This window comes from Galleria mellonella, unplaced genomic scaffold, assembly GCF_026898425.1.
Source record: "Galleria mellonella isolate WM207_F2 unplaced genomic scaffold, CSIRO_AGI_GalMel_v1 utg64, whole genome shotgun sequence".
Taxonomy (NCBI): Eukaryota; Metazoa; Arthropoda; class Insecta; order Lepidoptera; family Pyralidae; genus Galleria; species Galleria mellonella.
This window is the reverse complement of record NW_026442133.1, coordinates 110,771-128,859: the sequence shown is the minus strand read 5'-3', so window position 1 is coordinate 128,859 and position 18,089 is coordinate 110,771. Positions and strand designations below refer to the sequence as shown.

General features: G+C 33.1%; 3 protein-coding genes across 4 annotated transcripts; 2 read left to right on the top strand and 1 right to left on the bottom strand.

Moving 5' to 3' along the window:
• Positions 1 to 243: 243 nt before the first annotated feature.
• LOC113512343 (endoplasmic reticulum lectin 1) lies at positions 244 to 7,402 on the bottom strand. 2 transcript variants are annotated; one of them, XM_052900079.1, is made up of 8 exons: positions 7,109 to 7,400; positions 6,220 to 6,451; positions 5,339 to 5,503; positions 3,788 to 4,080; positions 2,842 to 2,895; positions 1,921 to 2,085; positions 1,057 to 1,219; positions 244 to 600 (listed from the first exon to the last, which is right to left on the bottom strand). In XM_052900079.1, exons 1-8 carry the CDS (start codon positions 7,268 to 7,270, stop codon positions 269 to 271), a joined length of 1,566 nt encoding a protein of 521 aa, XP_052756039.1. In that variant the 5' UTR covers positions 7,271 to 7,400; the 3' UTR covers positions 244 to 268. The 2 variants fall into 2 exon arrangements, with proteins under 2 accessions (XP_052756039.1, XP_052756040.1); XM_052900080.1 differs by lacking the exon at positions 2,842 to 2,895 and having other exon boundaries at positions 7,109 to 7,402.
• A 495-nt stretch (positions 7,403 to 7,897) lies between these two features.
• Positions 7,898 to 9,640, top strand: LOC113512607 (protein cornichon). The gene is made up of 4 exons (XM_026896512.3): positions 7,898 to 8,075; positions 8,146 to 8,258; positions 8,493 to 8,636; positions 9,466 to 9,640. Exons 1-4 carry the CDS (start codon positions 7,926 to 7,928, stop codon positions 9,491 to 9,493), a joined length of 435 nt encoding a protein of 144 aa, XP_026752313.1. The 5' UTR covers positions 7,898 to 7,925; the 3' UTR covers positions 9,494 to 9,640.
• A 4,009-nt stretch (positions 9,641 to 13,649) lies between these two features.
• On the top strand, positions 13,650 to 16,968 carry LOC128201890 (uncharacterized). The gene is made up of 2 exons (XM_052900221.1): positions 13,650 to 14,139; positions 16,322 to 16,968. The coding sequence occupies exons 1-2, from the start codon at positions 13,650 to 13,652 to the stop codon at positions 16,633 to 16,635; spliced, it is 804 nt and encodes a 267-aa protein (XP_052756181.1). The 3' UTR covers positions 16,636 to 16,968.
• The last annotated feature ends 1,121 nt before the right edge of the window (positions 16,969 to 18,089 follow it).

The following is an 18,089-nucleotide window of genomic DNA, read 5'->3' as shown; positions in this document are numbered from 1 at the left end:
TGTCGTAAGAGGCGACTAAGAGAACTTAATGGTCGAAGGATAGGAAGCCAGCGTAAAAGAATAATTGCGGTTACCAACCCGCTTGTCAAGCGTGGCAAGTACTGGCAAAACCCCCTTTATGGAAGAAGCCTATATCTAGCAGTGGACAGTTAAAGGCTGATATGATATGGTAGGTATTTAGCATTCGGGTATCTGCTTACCCAATAAGGTACTTAGCGTAAAAATATAATAATAACGAAACAATTCTTAAAATAAATAATATATTTTTCTAATCATTGCCAAAGTTTTTCACGTCTTTATATTCAGAATCACTACTGACAGCATCGTCTTTATCAACACTTGTATCCTGCGTCGTTGAGACTGGTTTAACCGACTTTATCAATCCATTTTCGTCCGCTAACGGTAGTATATCACATATCAATGGCGATTCCACTCCTAATATGTAGTGACAGGTTCTGGGTTCCAGCAAATAAAGCGAGACTTGGGCAGGACTCGATGAGTTCTCTAGACATTTCAGTTTGACTTCTGTCTGTCGCGGCCTACCAGTCTTGTCACAAACATCGCCTCCGGAGTAAAAGTGGGACACCGTTGTTCGGTATTCTGGAAATAAAAGTAATTATTTAAAAATGTGTTCCACAAAAAATGCCGACTTCAATTGTGGCATAACCGGTTATTTTGGTACTTAAAAACTACATTACTGAACCGGTTTTGATAAAATGTCTATAGGACCAATCTATAAGTATATTATTTCAGATAAAAGGATTAACCAAATCAGTTATATCTTGGAGGTAACAAACCAAAAATAAAACCGAATTGAGAACCTGCTTTCTTTTGATGTCGGTTAAAAATGATATTGGTATTGTTACCCCGACCAAGTCTCATACCGTATTAAGCCCTCTCTATATCGATAGAATTGTTATCGCTAGCGAGTTCCTTGCATAGAATGAGATGACTACGTGCGCTCACTTGTTTTGTTTTTTCATTTGATTAATTAATTTGTACTTTATTTAGGAGACCTTGATTTATTAACATATCTAGCAAAGAAAGCTGACTTACCAAGTGGTTTAGGCATTTTTCCCCTATTCTCCTTGATCCAATCAAGGTGTGCTTGCTCATCGAATTTCCCCAGTAACAGCGTGGTCTTCTCGCCTCCACGGTCCACGTGGTACTGGATCACGTGTTTGCCGTAACAAAACTCGTACTTCCACCAACCTGTACCCTGAAAAAACATAGCATGAAGAAGGATTATTTAAGGTTTTTTTTTCTATTTACAAAGTAATCTTCAAAATCCAATAGATATCCACGACGTTTGAGTCAATCACCATTCAACATCTTTGGCTCTCCTACTATGAAATGTTTGGGGGTAAAGGGGTTTGTTAATATCAGGTCAACCTCCGTGTGGTCTCCCCTGGAAACTATCGTATTGAATTCCAGATATATTCATCACGGTGAGCTAACTGACCTGCCTTTTCATTCTCACCTATCACCTCTCACTGGTGTCCCCCCAGAATATACCAGTGCACGCGAGGTTTTTTTTTTTTAATGAATAATAATGAAGTGGTAACCCTGCCTGCGCTATCGGTATACACTGGCGAGGCACCACAGTGAGGGATGATAGATGAGGATGAAAGTAGGTTAGCCCCTCGTGACAAATGCAACAAGTATTAACCACAATGGTTTCCAGGGGAAACCGCGTGGAGGTTGACCCAACAGAGCTTGCTAGCAATGCGGCCATTAGTCCCTATTACTAACAATCCCTTTCCCCCAGCGCAGGCGGGGTTACCACTCCATTTCCTGGTATTAAAAAAAACTACGCAATGTTTAAAAGATATCTAATGTTTGGACCGAAACGTTGAATCGAGGTCACATTGCTGAGGTCAATTAAAAACATAGCACGCATTAGTGGGTAATGATACTTACTCCATTCAAACAATTTTCACCATTGAGGAACGCGCGGACCGGTGAATGGTCGCTGATCACCGGCATTGGTTTGTCTACTACTTTCGTCACTTTACTGGCACTGTCTGCCAAATCTTCATCCTCGTTGAGGGGGTGCAATTCAAATTTGAGGTGTGTCTCGCCATCCTAAAAAATAGATAGGTATATTTGTGTATATTACAGTGCAGTATATAGACAAATGTAACCCCATTTGCAACCAACTTTAAAAAAAAACTTTTCAGTTCTATTGTTTTATATATATATATATATATATATATATATATATATATATATATATATATATATATATATATATATATATATATATATATATTCCACTATATTATTAGAGCACTATTTATTTTAAAAATTAGCTCCAATTAAAGCTCCATTATCCAAGTTGAAGTATTTTTGCTGAGTAAAATCATTATCTATCAGAAATTATTACTGTACAACGCCATCTAGCGAAGAGATATCAATAATTTATAAAATATAACTCCAGTATAATAACAGCCATAACTTCATGAAGCAGGCAGAAAATCCGAATTAGACAAAGTACTCATACCTTGCAAATTAATAATGTCTAGTAAAGTGAACAAGTGACTATAGAATTACGAAGAGAGAAGCATTTAACCGACTGTGTATAATATTTATCATCCAAACACACAAGTGTAAATTTCCATCTAACATTTTCAAGTGTGGCGTAAATTATCTATCCTCCAATGCTGACAATAACAATTAAAAATATAAAAATTCAATACTGTAATGTAATTATTACTAAAAGTATTATATTTAATAAACTCTTAAGAATAGCTACTTACTTTTTTTATTAGATTGATACTTTTAATATAAAAAAATACATTATACAAGACAATAATATAAAAAATTCTAAATAAAAATTACCTTATCAATCTTTTCAACTTTCAATACAGCAAGTATATCCTTAGGTTCTTTATCCTGAACATGCCAACACAAATGTTAATCAAGCTTCTATGCTACACAAAACAAATAGGTAACAAAAAAGTCATTAAATACTTTAAAACAAACAGTGAATCTATCTATCTACTTGTAAAATATAGCAGGAGTGATCTGAAATGTCATTATCTACCAATATCTAAAATTAATAAAAGAACATAGCTACCAATATCTAAAATTCACAAATGTTATTTTGGTATCAAAATGACATATCAATATAGAGTAATCTTTTCGAAAAAGCTAAAATTTATGATTTTAGAGATAAAATTCAAAACTGGCATTTCAGAGTCAACCTCAAAAAATCTCGTCCATCATAGATTTCTTTTATTAGTTATATTTTCTAGTCTTTCATACTGAATTAGATGAAGATAAATTTTTTGTTGTTTTTTTTTTTTTATGTGAAAGATAGGTAAAATATTATCAGCAATTTCCAATATAAAATTTGAATTTATCATTGTTTGAGTTTTAATACTGGCTGTTGACACTGAGGTTTTTTAGAATATATATTAATTTTTTAATTTGTTCTGTGACAGTCTCTTATAAAACTTGTCTATGTTTTTTCACTTAATTAAGAATATATTATATTACAAATACATGTACATTTTACTACTCCATTATGCTATTTACATCATAATGGAGATCATACATACTGTTCATACACTTAAAGAATAAAAACACTGCCCGTGAATTAAAATTAAAAATAAAAAATCCCACAGATTCTAGGAACAAAAGGTTGCAATAGGATTTCAATATGTTGTTATATAAATAACTGAGTGCTCATAATTATAAATAATGGATGAGATTATTGCAAAATTAAAATAGTGATCAATTATATAAGAGAAAACAAACAAACCACAGAACAGATTAAACTTACATTATTCGATAGCCGAATAGACTGATGATGAAACCTCAAACTGTCCACTTCCATTTTCAACAAATTCCTCGGTTTCTTTGGTGCTCCACCCATAGGAAAGCAATCTATACTGTTTTCACTGACATCTTTCGGTTTGAACTGTGGATGTTCACACAATAACGGTGACAGAATTATAATCTCATATTCGCATGTTGATGTCTCTTTGAATGAATACACTTCATGCTTTCCATGTGCATAACAAACATACAATACTCGTGTAAGACGAGGTTTCCCACTGAGATCACATACTGTACCTGTAATGCAATATTTATCATTAAAAAATATATATTCAATTTATGACTCTTCATAATCTTTTCTAACCATTTGGGTTCAACATAGTGTATTTTCCCTTTATATATTTGCCGTTATAGCTTATCATCATCACGAAATCAGCCGTTATTTGTCCAGTGCTTAACATTGAACTCCCCCCATATATTTACCGTAATATGAACAACTAGGGGGAAAGGGATTGCTAATTATGGGGTCTAATTGACCCATTGCCAGCAATACACCCTATCCGGTCGACCTCCATGCGGCTCTCCCTGGTAACCATCGTGGTAAATTCTAGTGGAATTTGTCACTATGGACTAACTGACCTGCTGACTGGTGCCCCGCCAGTGTATACCGACAGCGCAGGCGGGGTTGCCATTTCATTATCCCCCATTAAAAAAAATAACTACTAACTATATCATCTGTGTATATATAAACTATCCTATTGTATATATATAATAATAATCCTATGTAAAGGGTATTTATTTTTATTTTATTTACACTTTATTGCAATATTTATAAAATGGTAAATACATTTAACTGTAATAAGAAATGATACAAAGGCGGCCTTATCGCTAAGCAATCTCTCCAGACAACCTTCGGATACAGGACATTGAGAAAAGAAAGAAATACATTATTATTATTATTACTGAAAGACGAGCTTTTTCAGGCAGAAAAACCTGTCACACTATGACCTTTTGTACACGCCCCTTTTTATTAAAGATCACTGCTAGTTCAATTCCTATCAATGATAGGAATTTTAAAATGTTTTATGCAGCATTGTTTTTAGCTCCTCTGGATATAAAATGTGTTTTCAAGTTAGGGTGTAACCTACCAACGTACAAATTTCATCATTACAAACTTTTGTATTTATAATATTAAAAGAATAATCCCACAAAAAAAAGTTCATATTACTTATTAACAAATCCAGTAAAATTCTGATGTACAAAATTACTATGAACAATGTATCACATTGATACAATAATATTGTAATAAAATCAAAATTCCATAGAATACATCAAATTCATACCTTAGGGTTTGATACCAATTTCATTGTATCAAAAGTTGAAACAAAGTTATTGACTTTGTAAACAGTGACAGAAAATGTAGGAATTGAATATTTATTATTAAAGATTTATTTTCAATTTAAAGGATTACAATTTCAGACAATTTAAGTCTTGAAAATAATTTTAAATATGTGTAATAAAATGTGTAAGTTTAAAATTGACTTGTAAATGTTACCTTCATCAAATACCATTTCCACATATGGCAAAGCGAGTCCCTCAACTTTAGTAGTCTTTGGCAATTCTTTGGTTTCTTGAGCAGCCTTCATGTCTGACTCCAACTTAACTTGCTTCTCCATACTCCAATGGCCAAGGTAAAACTCCTGAGTCTTAACTTGTTTACCTGAAAATTTATAATTCTTTTTTTACATCATGATAAATTAATAAAAACAATGATGAAACAAACATGTAATTTGCTGTTAATGATGATAAGCAATATGTAAATGTCACCTAATCACTAAACATGGCACATGTAAGGCATGAGCATATTAAATGGGACACTAGGTATTTCGTGACCACTTTATGACACAAACAGAACTTTTAACTACGTAAAAAAAATGTCTGAGAGTACTAATAATAATGTACACCTTGACCAAATACAACTTAAATGTTCTTCTCTATCCTAAGGTTGCATTTAGATTAGAGATCGCTATTAAGTGATAAGGCCACCAATTGTTGCCTGTTTGCCTTACTACTTGTAATTAAGTTTTTTTTTATGTGCATATTGTTAATATATATGAAATAATTTTAAATATGCCAATGATGCAAGCATGTAATTGATACTAAATACTCAATATTTTGAATTTGTTAGAGTGAAGCTTATTCTCTATGACCATAGTATCTCAAAACTCCTTAGGGAAGCTATATTGCTTTAGAAATTTGGTGAAGTAAAAATTTTTCATTATTTACTTTACATTATTTTCCTTATTTTGTTTTATTTCTATTTTTTTTTCAAGGACTAATCATAAACATCTACCACTGTACAGTGCAACCCTATATTTGTTAATTTACTGTATTTCTAAAGACTAAATAATTGATAGAATATGAATAATATCATACCATCTCTTTCCTCATGGTACTGCCTAATGTATCTTCCATGGCACACTTCATAACTCCAATAACTCTCTAACCGGTATGAACATATCTTCTGGGCAAATAAAGGCTTCAACAGATTAATTGGTGTTGGCCCATTGTATTCTTCTATACCTGTAGACTCTTTCACACTCACTTCTGGTATATGACACTCATACTTTTCATTATTTGATGTTGTGACTTTTAATACTTCTTTGTTCTGCAACAATTTGTTTTTATTACTCTATTACAAAGAACAACATAACCAGCAACTATCATTGTCAAATATGCATTTGTATCACCAGTCAGTCTTTGCAGCAACTATCAACTGTTAACTGTCCACTGCTGAACATAAGCCTCCCCTATTGCGGAAGTTTTGCCAGTAGTTGCCATGCTTGACAGGGGCGAGTTGACAACTGCAGTTATGTTTTTAATGATGTTTTAAAAAGCTGCTGCTGCCCATTTGTCAACCATTAAGTTCAATTAGTCATCTCTTACAATAACCACAGGACAGAAAAGGGTGGCCTATTCTATGCCATTACAACATGGCAGCGGGAGAAAAGGGATTGTAAGTAATGGGGTTTGACAGCCCTATTACTAACAATATACCTTATCAAAACCATGGTTAATTGTTGTTGAATTCATCACGATAGGTTAACTGACCTGCTTCATCCTCACCTAGCATCATTTACTGGTGCCCGGCCAGTGTATACCAATAACGCAAGAGGGGTTACCATTCCATTATCACCCATTAAAAAAGACTACACGGCAACAGTTATGTAGGCAAGTATTAAAGTAAAAGCATTTGATAAAGTTAATCGGTCTTCCATTAGCATAATTTAGTGTAAAATAATAAACCCTATTCAACGTTATTTACCTCTAATTTACTGACATCGCCATCCACCAAATTCTCAATATTCTCTGGAGCACCCGGCCAATTTATACCAAAGAGAATTGTATCATCAAAACCTTTAAAATCATGTCCGATACACAAAACAAATTGAACAGCACAAAATCCCAAAACTAACGTACTGAACATTTTTATTTCTTAAACGTATACATTAAAACTAAAATAAATATCACCACTTGTATTATTGATAAATTCGTAGACAAAGTTTTATCCGACCAAAAGAAGGAGGTACAAAGTAGCAGTACACTTTTCGTATAATATTGCAATATTTTATTAACTATTCAATTTAGGCATCTTATATATGAGTTGGAGATCTGTCATTAGGCCGTAAAAAAAGGCAAAGGCATACTATCACATTAACGAACTGATCAACAAATTCATCCATACAGTTTATTTAAAATATTTTGTCGATAATACTTATTGTACATAACACAAAAGCTAATTATATATTTTTTTATATTTATATACGTAGTTTTTTCATATGCAATGCTAAGGTGATGTAAATTGCTGTAAATAAATATGGAATTGAAGAATACACTAAGAAAATGCAACTTTATCTTTGTCCTATAAGCGGCAATAGTATTCACTACTCTCTACTAATTTTTATTTTAACTAGTTAAGTAATCGTTCACAGAAGTTTGAATGTAAAAATGAAAATATATTTTTCTCCATCTATACTTTCATGAAAACAAAACCTAATCAAGAATACTATCACGATTAGTAGGTAGTATAAATTAACAAGTTTTGTCACATTATCTGTCAATGTCAACTATTTTTTGTCAAAATGGCGTTTAGCTTCCCTGCTTTTTCCTATATTATTGCGTTAATAATCGATGCTTTTCTCATATTTTTCTCTATATTTCATGTTATAGCTTTTGATGAACTAAAAACAGATTATAAAAATCCAATTGATCAGTGCAACAGTCTTAACCCAGTAAGTTTCTAACCCAAACATCTATTTTATTTTTCACTTGCATACTTACTCATTGTTATTTTAATTCCAGCTGGTACTACCGGAGTATTTACTGCATCTGTTTATAAACGTTCTATTCCTGCTCTCGGGAGAATGGTTTTCATTGTTGATAAACATTCCTTTGATCCTGTATCACATACACAGGTGAGACTTTGTAGGTTATGTTTGTTTAGGGTGTGTATAAAATCATCTCATTTTAACACTACTAAAGTTCAAATTCAATTAATGTTCTTTATATTTATACAATATTCACACTAAAAAAATATTTTTATTATAATAGAAAAAATTAGAAAACTTTTGTAATACTGATAAAATTGAAGAACTTATCAAATATATTGAGTTGTAGAATTATAAATAAGGAAATTTCCAAAATTTCAGATACTACACAAGGCCAGTGATGTCAGGCCCTGGTTTATATGATCCAACAAGCATCATGAATGCTGATGTGTTAACAGTTTGCCAACGAGAAGGCTGGATCAAACTGGCATTTTATTTGTTGTCATTCTTTTTATATCTCTATGGGTAAGTTTCACTTATATTAAAAAACTATGGCTGAAGCTCAACTCTTCCTAAAATACATTTAGCAATGAACTGTAAATTATGGTGATATTAAAATCTTGTAGTTTCAATAATCATATGTAATAAATACATTTAACATAAAAAAAAAAAATATTGCTTTGAATAACTCCTATAAAGGAAATCATTTACAACTACTTTAAATCACTAATAAATTACTACCTTACTCATTGATTGATTACTTAGGTAATACTGAAGGCCAAATTAATGAATATAATTATCACTCAGAAAGAGTAAATTTATTACTCACATTGTTGCATTCCTTGAATATTCTTAGAAAATTAGTAATTATTTTTTAGTACTTAATCCTGTTATTATTATAAAGATGTTTTAATTATTTTTATTTAATCATTTAAATAATGAATGGATTTACATGAAATTATAATAATTTTTAATTCGAAATAATATAGATATTGATGTATTGAGTGACTTACTTATTATTTAATGTGATTTCATTTAAAAATCCATGGCTGTCCAATCCTATATATGGAAATGTAATGCAACTAGTACAACTGTGTTTGAAGCATTCCTATTTAGAATAGTCATATTAGTGACAAAACTAGAAGGGAATTTAACTCCAGAGAGACACAAAAACTTAAATGCCATACTGTACAGAGCATTGCTAATTTCATTACATTGTGTTATAGATACAACATGTGTCCTTACTGATAATAGTGAGAGTACTGTATTAATAACTGTTATATGTTAATATGTAATATTATGTGGTATATATGATTAGCATATCAATTTACATATGTTTTTTTTTTTGTTTCAGAATGATTGTCGTATTGATTGCTGCATAAATAATGTGAGATTGTTATTTCCATTAAGTAATTTATTGTTAGTGCTCTATATACAACTCCAGTCAAGCGAACAAGTGTAACATTTCTTGTCAGTTTACCCCTGTGTGAATGGATAGTATTTTGATAATAAAGATTCATATTAATTAATATTAATTGCATCATTTTTATATACTTTTGCCAAAAATCTATCAGATTAGGTGTGATAGATAAAAATGTGTATTGTCATTCTTCTTCTTTCTATCTAAGAGTTTCATCTCGTCAGTGCAACTAATTCATGCATCTTCTTCCAGCCAGTTCTATTTATTGTATTGTCATTATTTAAATAATTATCCAAATATTTTTATTGACTGATCTGCCTGACTTTATTCAAGGAAGTCAAACTTACAATAACAAAAATAAATATTCTAATATTAATAAAAAATAAATTCAGGTAGTCTTGATTGCTGGTATTATTGAAATCATTATATTCTATTATTTTTTAAACCATGAAACTGGCAAATGAGCATTCAGCTGCATCAAAAGGATTCAAAATGACATATCAAATTCCATCAATGTATAATCATCATAAAGATTAAGCTTATTTATTAAAATATAGTATAAATATGAATGTGTTCCACAAAAAAGCTGAATTCCATTGTGCCAAAACAAGTTATTTTGAAAAAAAAAAAACTAAACTACTGAATTTTGATAAGATTTTTATGGGACCAGTCTATAAGTATAACCTCCTTTTTAGGAAAGTCTTGAAAAGTATACCAAAAAATTTCACTGCTACATTCGCAAATTTTACTTCAAAATAGTAATAGTTCTACATGTCTATGAGAATGGGAACAGCTTGCGGATAAACTACTTGACGACAAAAAAATTAATGTGACTAGTCTCTCCTTCTCAATAATGTTGGAGCCAAAACAATAGTTACCTATTTATAAAACAGCAATACATTAAGTAGGACAATCGTTCCCACTAGCGCGTCAATAAACAATGACCTTTAAGTGCTAATATTATTATAGTTCAAAGACAATAAATGACACCGTTTGTAGTCTGCAGACGGAAACAAAGTCGGTACGAGTGCATAGACACGCCACTGTCAAGACTTGATCCAATCTAAATTCGAAATTATAGAGGAATCCTTTAACAGCAATGAATGCGCCAAAAACTACTATTTCATCAATTCCAAATGTAGCTTCTGAAATTTATTCAGAATACAGATTAATTATATATGTGCACACAATTTTAAGTATAGCAAATCAAAATACTTTTATGTGGGCCCACGGAGTGGTGGGTACGTATTTATTTCAATAATATTTCAAACTAACAAACATGCCTACTGGAATCCCCTTTTAAATTTAGGCCTCTCCGAAAGCGCATCACTCGGACCAGTCTTGGGCTGTTCGTTTCCAGTTTATTAAATAACCAACGATTCTACGTAAATCGTCACTATATAACGTGAGATCACAAGAAGGTAAGGGATTGTTATTAATAGGGTCTAACAGCCCTATTGTTAAAAATATACACTATCAGGTCGACCTCCACACGATGCTCCTTGGAAGCCATGGTAGTTATTTCTTGTGGAATTCGTCGGTTGCCCCACACTACTTGCCTATTAAAGGCCTCCGGTCTGAAACGTCTACTCAAACAGTTATGAGTTCGGACTTTAAAAGCACTGTATCGGTATTCAAAAGGCATGAGTAGATAGTAATAATCCTACGTATTTTATAGTCTTCCTATAAAACAGCAACACAAAACTGCCAGACATAATCGATACACTTCTGCAATTTATGTGTTGTGTTTCGATCAATAACAATACCTCTCTACATAGTAGAGAAACAATCAAACAATAAATTTATCAGACGTCAATAGTAATAAACAGTCAGGGAATAAATAGGACAATAATTTTTTTTTTCTAAGAACTTAGTCTAAGTGCCTACTTACACTTTAAAAGAGACTGATTCCGTAAAAAAAAAAAACAACGCATTCGATCGATTACAATAAATATCTAATTACCTATTCAAATTAAAAACATGTTATCGTGTCTCTTCAATTCACAACGATCAGTTTTTGCTCAACAAAAAAAAATATCAACATTAACATGGACCCAACGTAAATAAATCATATACATCAAAAATTGATATCAATTTTGATGTATGTTGATGCGTTAGATACATACAAAAAAAATTTTTTTAATGTTTGAAAATAGAATGGTAAACCCGCCTGCGCTATCAGTATACGCTGGCAGCACCAGTGATAGGAGAAGATGAAGACAGGTCAGTTGGCTCACCATTAACAAGAATTAACTACGATCATTTCCAGGGGAAACCGAGTGGAGGTGGATCTAATGGGGTATATTGTAATTAAAAAATCTATTTATATTTATTATATGGAAGGAAATTCAATAACTTTATTTATTTATTTATTTATTCATTAGTACAAATATGTGTACATGGCGGACTTAATGCTAAAAGCATTCTCTCCCAGTCAACCATAGGGAAATGTCAGAATACTCGAATGCGGTACTACTAATTATTGATATACGTACATATTAAAATTACATATATAAACGAATAAATATATATAAATAACAAATATACTTACACATATATGATATATACTATATTATACACGAAATTGAGAATAATATAAAACACAAAAGCATATCTTCGAAGAAAACAAATGTAAATAAATATTTGAAAATACCTCGAGAAGTAAAAATTTGTCAAATACTGTCATAATAATTTGTGGAACAGTATACTTACCTATAAGTTTCTTTTTCATCCACAATATTAATATGAAAACGACTATTACTATGTCATAAAATCGTAAATCGGTCAAGTGACTTACGACTATTGTGAAAAGTAACAAAAATACTACTTTGTGCTTTTCTAATAATAGGACGTGGATAGGTTCACGTGATTATGCAACCTAATTGACCGTTCCTAACACTTATAGATCTATTTTTAAAAAGGTAAAAAACTTGCACTTGTAAATATACTATTTTCTTGTTGCAGATTAAATAATTAATATTATTATTGTTCTAAGACAGGTTCGTAATAAGGCCTATATTTATAGTAGAATAAAAGAAGTTTTAGACACAGTGAAAATATTAAATTAATTACCTATTCAACCTAAAAAATCTACTAAATATATGTAGTAGTACCATAGATTAATGTTTTTTTTTTTAATTTAATAATAATCTATGTCATTCTTTTTAGTTTTACAGGTTAAACATATGACTGTTTTGTAGAACGATAGGCGTCTTTATTTTCGAGTATTTTAGGTACAATTATGGCATTAATCTAGGGTTTTGTATATAAGAAACATGGTAAAATGTGTGCTATGAGTACGTGGGAATTATTCTATCTGTATCTTAAACTTCATTAAAATCCGTTCAGCCACTTAAACGTGACTAAATTGATTACTTGATACTTTCACATTTATAATGCTGATTCATTTAAAATTCAGTGGGACTAATGACCATATTTTGCGCAGTGTCAACAACCTCCACCTCAAATTTCCCGCTCTTATCGTAATTTTACTTTACATCCTTTATTATTTAGAGAGTTCGCTTGTAGAACTCACTACCTGCCTCTATTCGGTGCGCTCAAACTCTCACTATCTTCGAAACCTCTGTTAAGTCCTACTATCTCCCCCTTAAGTATTATTTTCCTGCGATCTTTCTTCATCTTCCTCCGTCATTCTCTCTTGTGGTATGTGTCCTTTTATGTATATGTATGTTTATGTATATATTAGTTTAGTATCTATATAATAATGATGCGCCATCTACCCTTTGTCTTTTTCTCGATGTCCTCTACCCAAAGATTGCTTATGCTTAGCGATAAGGCCGCCTTTTGTATCACGTCTCATTAAAGTTTACTGTAAATAAATAAATGCTAGTGTGCACGACGCACCTTTTTAGTTTCTTTTTAAATTTTATTAAAAAGATGTTCTTTTTATAATTTGAAGTCTGTGTCAGTTTCGGTTTGGTTTTTGCCTTCGCTTTTTTACTCCGTTGGTTTGCTATGTATATTTTTTATATAATTATATTATCTTTCTAAAACACCGTGTTTCCATACCAGTATACAGTCCTTTCGCCCACATTTTTGGTCCTTCTCCCATAATTTATTTTATTCAGTGAATCAATATTCGAAATTTTCAAAAAAAAATGGAAACACGGTCGGGTCGTAAACTAAGTTCGGCAAATACTCGTACGGCAAAAGCGTTGCCCCTACCACCGTCGGCAGAGGAAACGCACCCTGATGCCGCCGCCTCGGCGTCGGTGTCCACCGTACCACCGATCGCAGTCAGTGCTCGCAGCACATCGACCTGCAGCCGCTCATCAGCTACGGTTCGTGCTAAGAAGCTTGCAGCGGAAGCGCTACACGCACAACGGCTCGCCAAGATCGAGTTGGAGGCAGCCGAAGCACGTCGCCGTGTTGAGTTGGAGGTGGCGAGAAAGAAATATAATGCAGAAATTGCAGAAATTGAAGCAGCCAGCTGTCGGGGCAGCCGATCTAGTGATCATGCTAGTATTGGTCGTAGCTGCAATGAAGATGTGGATAAATGCACACAGGAGTCCGGAGAGTCAAGTTCGCATGCTGTAGACAATAATGCGGACCAGCCGCGTTCAGAATTGGTGACTCAGACGTCTTCAGGTAGTACCACTGTTTCTCGTAAACCATTACTAAAGGTCGTCGCCGTCACAGTATCGGGTCCATCTGGTTCTGTTGATACTTTCGCATTACTTGATGACGGATCTACGGCTACCTTTATTGATGCTGAAATATCTTCTCAGATAGGAGTAACGGGTCAGATGGGACGAATAGACATACAGTGTGTGGGTGGTTTATCAAAGGAATCGGAAGTTCAATACGTTGATTTTCAGATTAAAGGGCGGAAATCAATAAAAACTTTTGATGTCAAACAAGCTAGATCTATTAGTAATTTAGGTTTAGCAGATCGTTATGTTAATAAAAATGAGATTAATACTTTTTCGTACTTATCAGATATAGCTGACGAGTTATGTTATGATGCAAAACCTACCATTATAATTGGTATTGATAATTGGCATCTATCTGTACCTATTGCGACTAGACAGGGAACTAGGTCTCAACCAGTTGCTATTTTAACAGCTTTGGGTTGGGTTCTTTTCGGTTTTGTGTCAAGTAAAACGAATGTTGTTCATTTCGTAAATAATGTGTGTGATTGCAACGCAGGTAGTGATGCGTCTATAGAAAATATATTTAAAATGCAATATCGTCTCGACTGTATAGATATTATGAGACATGAAAAGCGTGAGGGTTGATTCGAGGTTGGCCTTTTTGTGGAAAGCTAATAATTAATGATGCAGCCGCTAAATCACAAGGAGTTAGTTTATACGATTTACTTTTAACCGGACCAGATCTTTTGCAATCTCTGCTTAATATATTAATGCGTTTTCGTGAGGAGAGTGTCGCGATTAATGGTGACATTAAAGAAATGTTTCCTCAGGTTAAAATTCGTAACGCAGACCGAGATGCACAGCGTTTTCCAAAGCGCGATAGTCCTAATGAACCTTTGAAATTATTTCGTATGTCTTTAATGAATTTTGGCGCTGCATCAAGCCCGTCCACACAGCTTTGTTTATTAAAATAAGAATGCTGATGATATTCAACAGCAGTTTCCGGAAAAGGTCCATGTAATCGTTCATGACCATTACATGGACGATTGCATAAGTAGTGTAGAGTCTGTGGAAAGAGCTGCTCGTGCAATCTCTGCTTAATATATTAATGCGTTTTCGTGAGGAGAGTGTCGCGATTAATGGTGACATTAAAGAAATGTTTCCTCAGGTTAAAATTCGTAACGCAGACCGAGATGCACAGCGTTTTCCAAGGCGCGATAGTCCTAATGAACCTTTGAAATTATTTCGTATTTCTTTAATGATTTTTTTTTTTTTTTACAACACAGGGGGATTAATTAATTAAATTAATGATTTTTGGCGCTGCATCAAGCCCGTCTACAGCTTTGTTCATTAAAATAAGAATGCTGATGATATTCAACAGCAGTTTCCTGAAAAGGCCCATGTAATCGTTCATGATCATGGACATTTGATCACGGACACATGGACGTTTGCATAAGTAGTGTAGAGTCTGTGGAAAGAGCTGCTCGTTTGGTAGCAGATATTGTTGATATACATCAGAAAGCAGGATTTGAGATGCGTAACTGGATATCTAATGAACCAAGGGCGCTATCACTAATACCTAAGAGTTTGTGTCATAGTTAGTCATTAGATACACTTCAAGTAGATAAAGGTGATGTTAGTACACCCGTACGCACACTTGGTTTATTATGGTACCCAGGCACTGATTTAATCGCTGTTAATACCGGTCTTCAAAAGATTTTGTAATGCCTACTAAACTCACCAAACGACAGGCGCTTGCTTATATTATACGGGTATATGATCCACTAGTTTTATTAACACCAATACACGTCAGAAGTCGCGTTCTTTTAGAGTGCGAACTCCATGATTTTTTATGATGTCAGTAAAGTAGCTTATTTAGTAGTAGCTTACTGGCGCTTTATTCATTCTAATAATCATCGAAGCTCATAATTAACTTAACCTCATTTGCATCAAGTCAATCAGATCACTTCATCCAGTTCGCAGTTGTCACTCTCAGCTGATCTATTACGTTAATGGATTAGATTCATTCATCTTTATATGTTCATGGATTAGATTAGTACGTTCAACAGCAACTGCGCATAAATTCATTTTTATATTGCGATTGCGTAGTTTACGAAAACGAGAAGTTGATATTTCTAAATTATTTAAATTAAATTATTGTATTTGTTCTTTTTTAGATAATTCTATTAATGTAACGGCACTAACTTCGCGTAGACAGTCTAATATTTCAAATATTCTAACGGCGGAAGATTTAAATCTTGCTGAGTCACATATACTACGTCGTAGCCAAGAAGACGATTTTCAAGAAGAGATTGCATACATTGCTAATAATCGGCCACTTAACCTCAGAGTCGTCTCCGCAAGCTGTCACCACAAATTGGTCCTGACAAACTTATACATCTCTGGTCGTATTACAGCGGTTTTAGATGTCAATGAAGAAGATAAGTTTTCTATTTTTTTTAGATGGAAACATCCAAGTATTCTCCTTTAATTCATTATTATCATGTTCGAACTCCTCATGGAAATACGGAAACCATTGTTAACGAGCTTCGACAAAAATACTGGATTCTTGGATTACGCAATGCTGTGCGATCAATTGCTCACAGCTGGCAGCTCCTTACCAGCGACACTGCAATAGAGATCTAATTCACGCAATAACTGGAGAATTGCTGTATGACTAAGTGACATGTTTTGGGTAAGAGAATATCTCCCCGGTTTACTGTCCCGTCGTTCAAGTTCCAGCTCTACAGCACCAAGTATTTCTATCGAAGATGTTGTTCTTATAGCTGATGGAGATTTACCCCGAGGTACATGGCCGCGAGGTCACGTGGTTGCTCTGTTTCTTGGAAGAGACAATTTTGTTCGTGTGGCTGATGTTCAAACGGTATCAGGAACGTTAAGGCGTCCTTTAAAAAGTTAGTGCCGATAGTTAGAACTAAATAATTACTTTTGTTTAGTTTTCGACTAATAATTTTGTAAATAATTAATCTTTTTTTTTTTAGTCCTAGACGATGTGCACGACGCACCTTTTTAGTTTCTTTTTAAATTTTATTAAAAAGATGTTCTTTTTATAATTTGAAGTCTGTGTCAGTTTCGGTTTGGTTTTTGCCTTCGCTTTTTTACTCCGTTGGTTTGCTATGTATATTTTTTATATAATTATATTATCTTTCTAAAACACCGTGTTTCCATACCAGCATACAGTCCTTTCGCCCACAGCTAGTATGATAAGATTTGTTAGATTAATAAAAAAATATACTCCTGAGCTACCACAGAATAAATTAATAGGTAGATACTACGGTAGTTAGATGAATAATCACAAAGAAATACCGTTTGCTCATTTATTTCATCGAGCAATGGTTCATCACCACCTTAGGTCTGTGACCTAATTTTTTGCTTGGGATTTCGTCGCCGTCTTATCGCACGAGCTAACTGTATATTCGCCGTTTCACTTGTTGATAAAAAAATCCCTTCACAAGCTCTGTAAATCGAATTCGCGTGTGCTGGCAGTTAACATAAAATGTATTACAGTTTAAGATTTTGTTCTACATAATAATATAAACTTCAATTGTGCAAAAACATTTATTTATTTTTTTATTAAAAACTAAACTGAACCAATTTTGATAAAATTCCTATGGGGCCAATCAGGAAGTATAGTATATATAAAGTACATAGTTATGAAGTAACAAATAAAAAAATACGGATTGGGAACCTCCTCTTTTGAAGTCGGATGAAAATTGCAAAAAGTTTTGTCGTTTAATTAACATATTTCGAGTACATGGTATGCCGACCTAGCGTAGTTTAGTTAAAACGCTTTATGCAAATAATGCTAAGGGTTCCTTACATATTATTCGCAAAAAAATTATTGACAAACATCCAAAATTTTGAAGCTATCTAAAAAGATAAAAATCCGTTTCAGTTCCACCCTGAACATGCTCTAAGTAATAT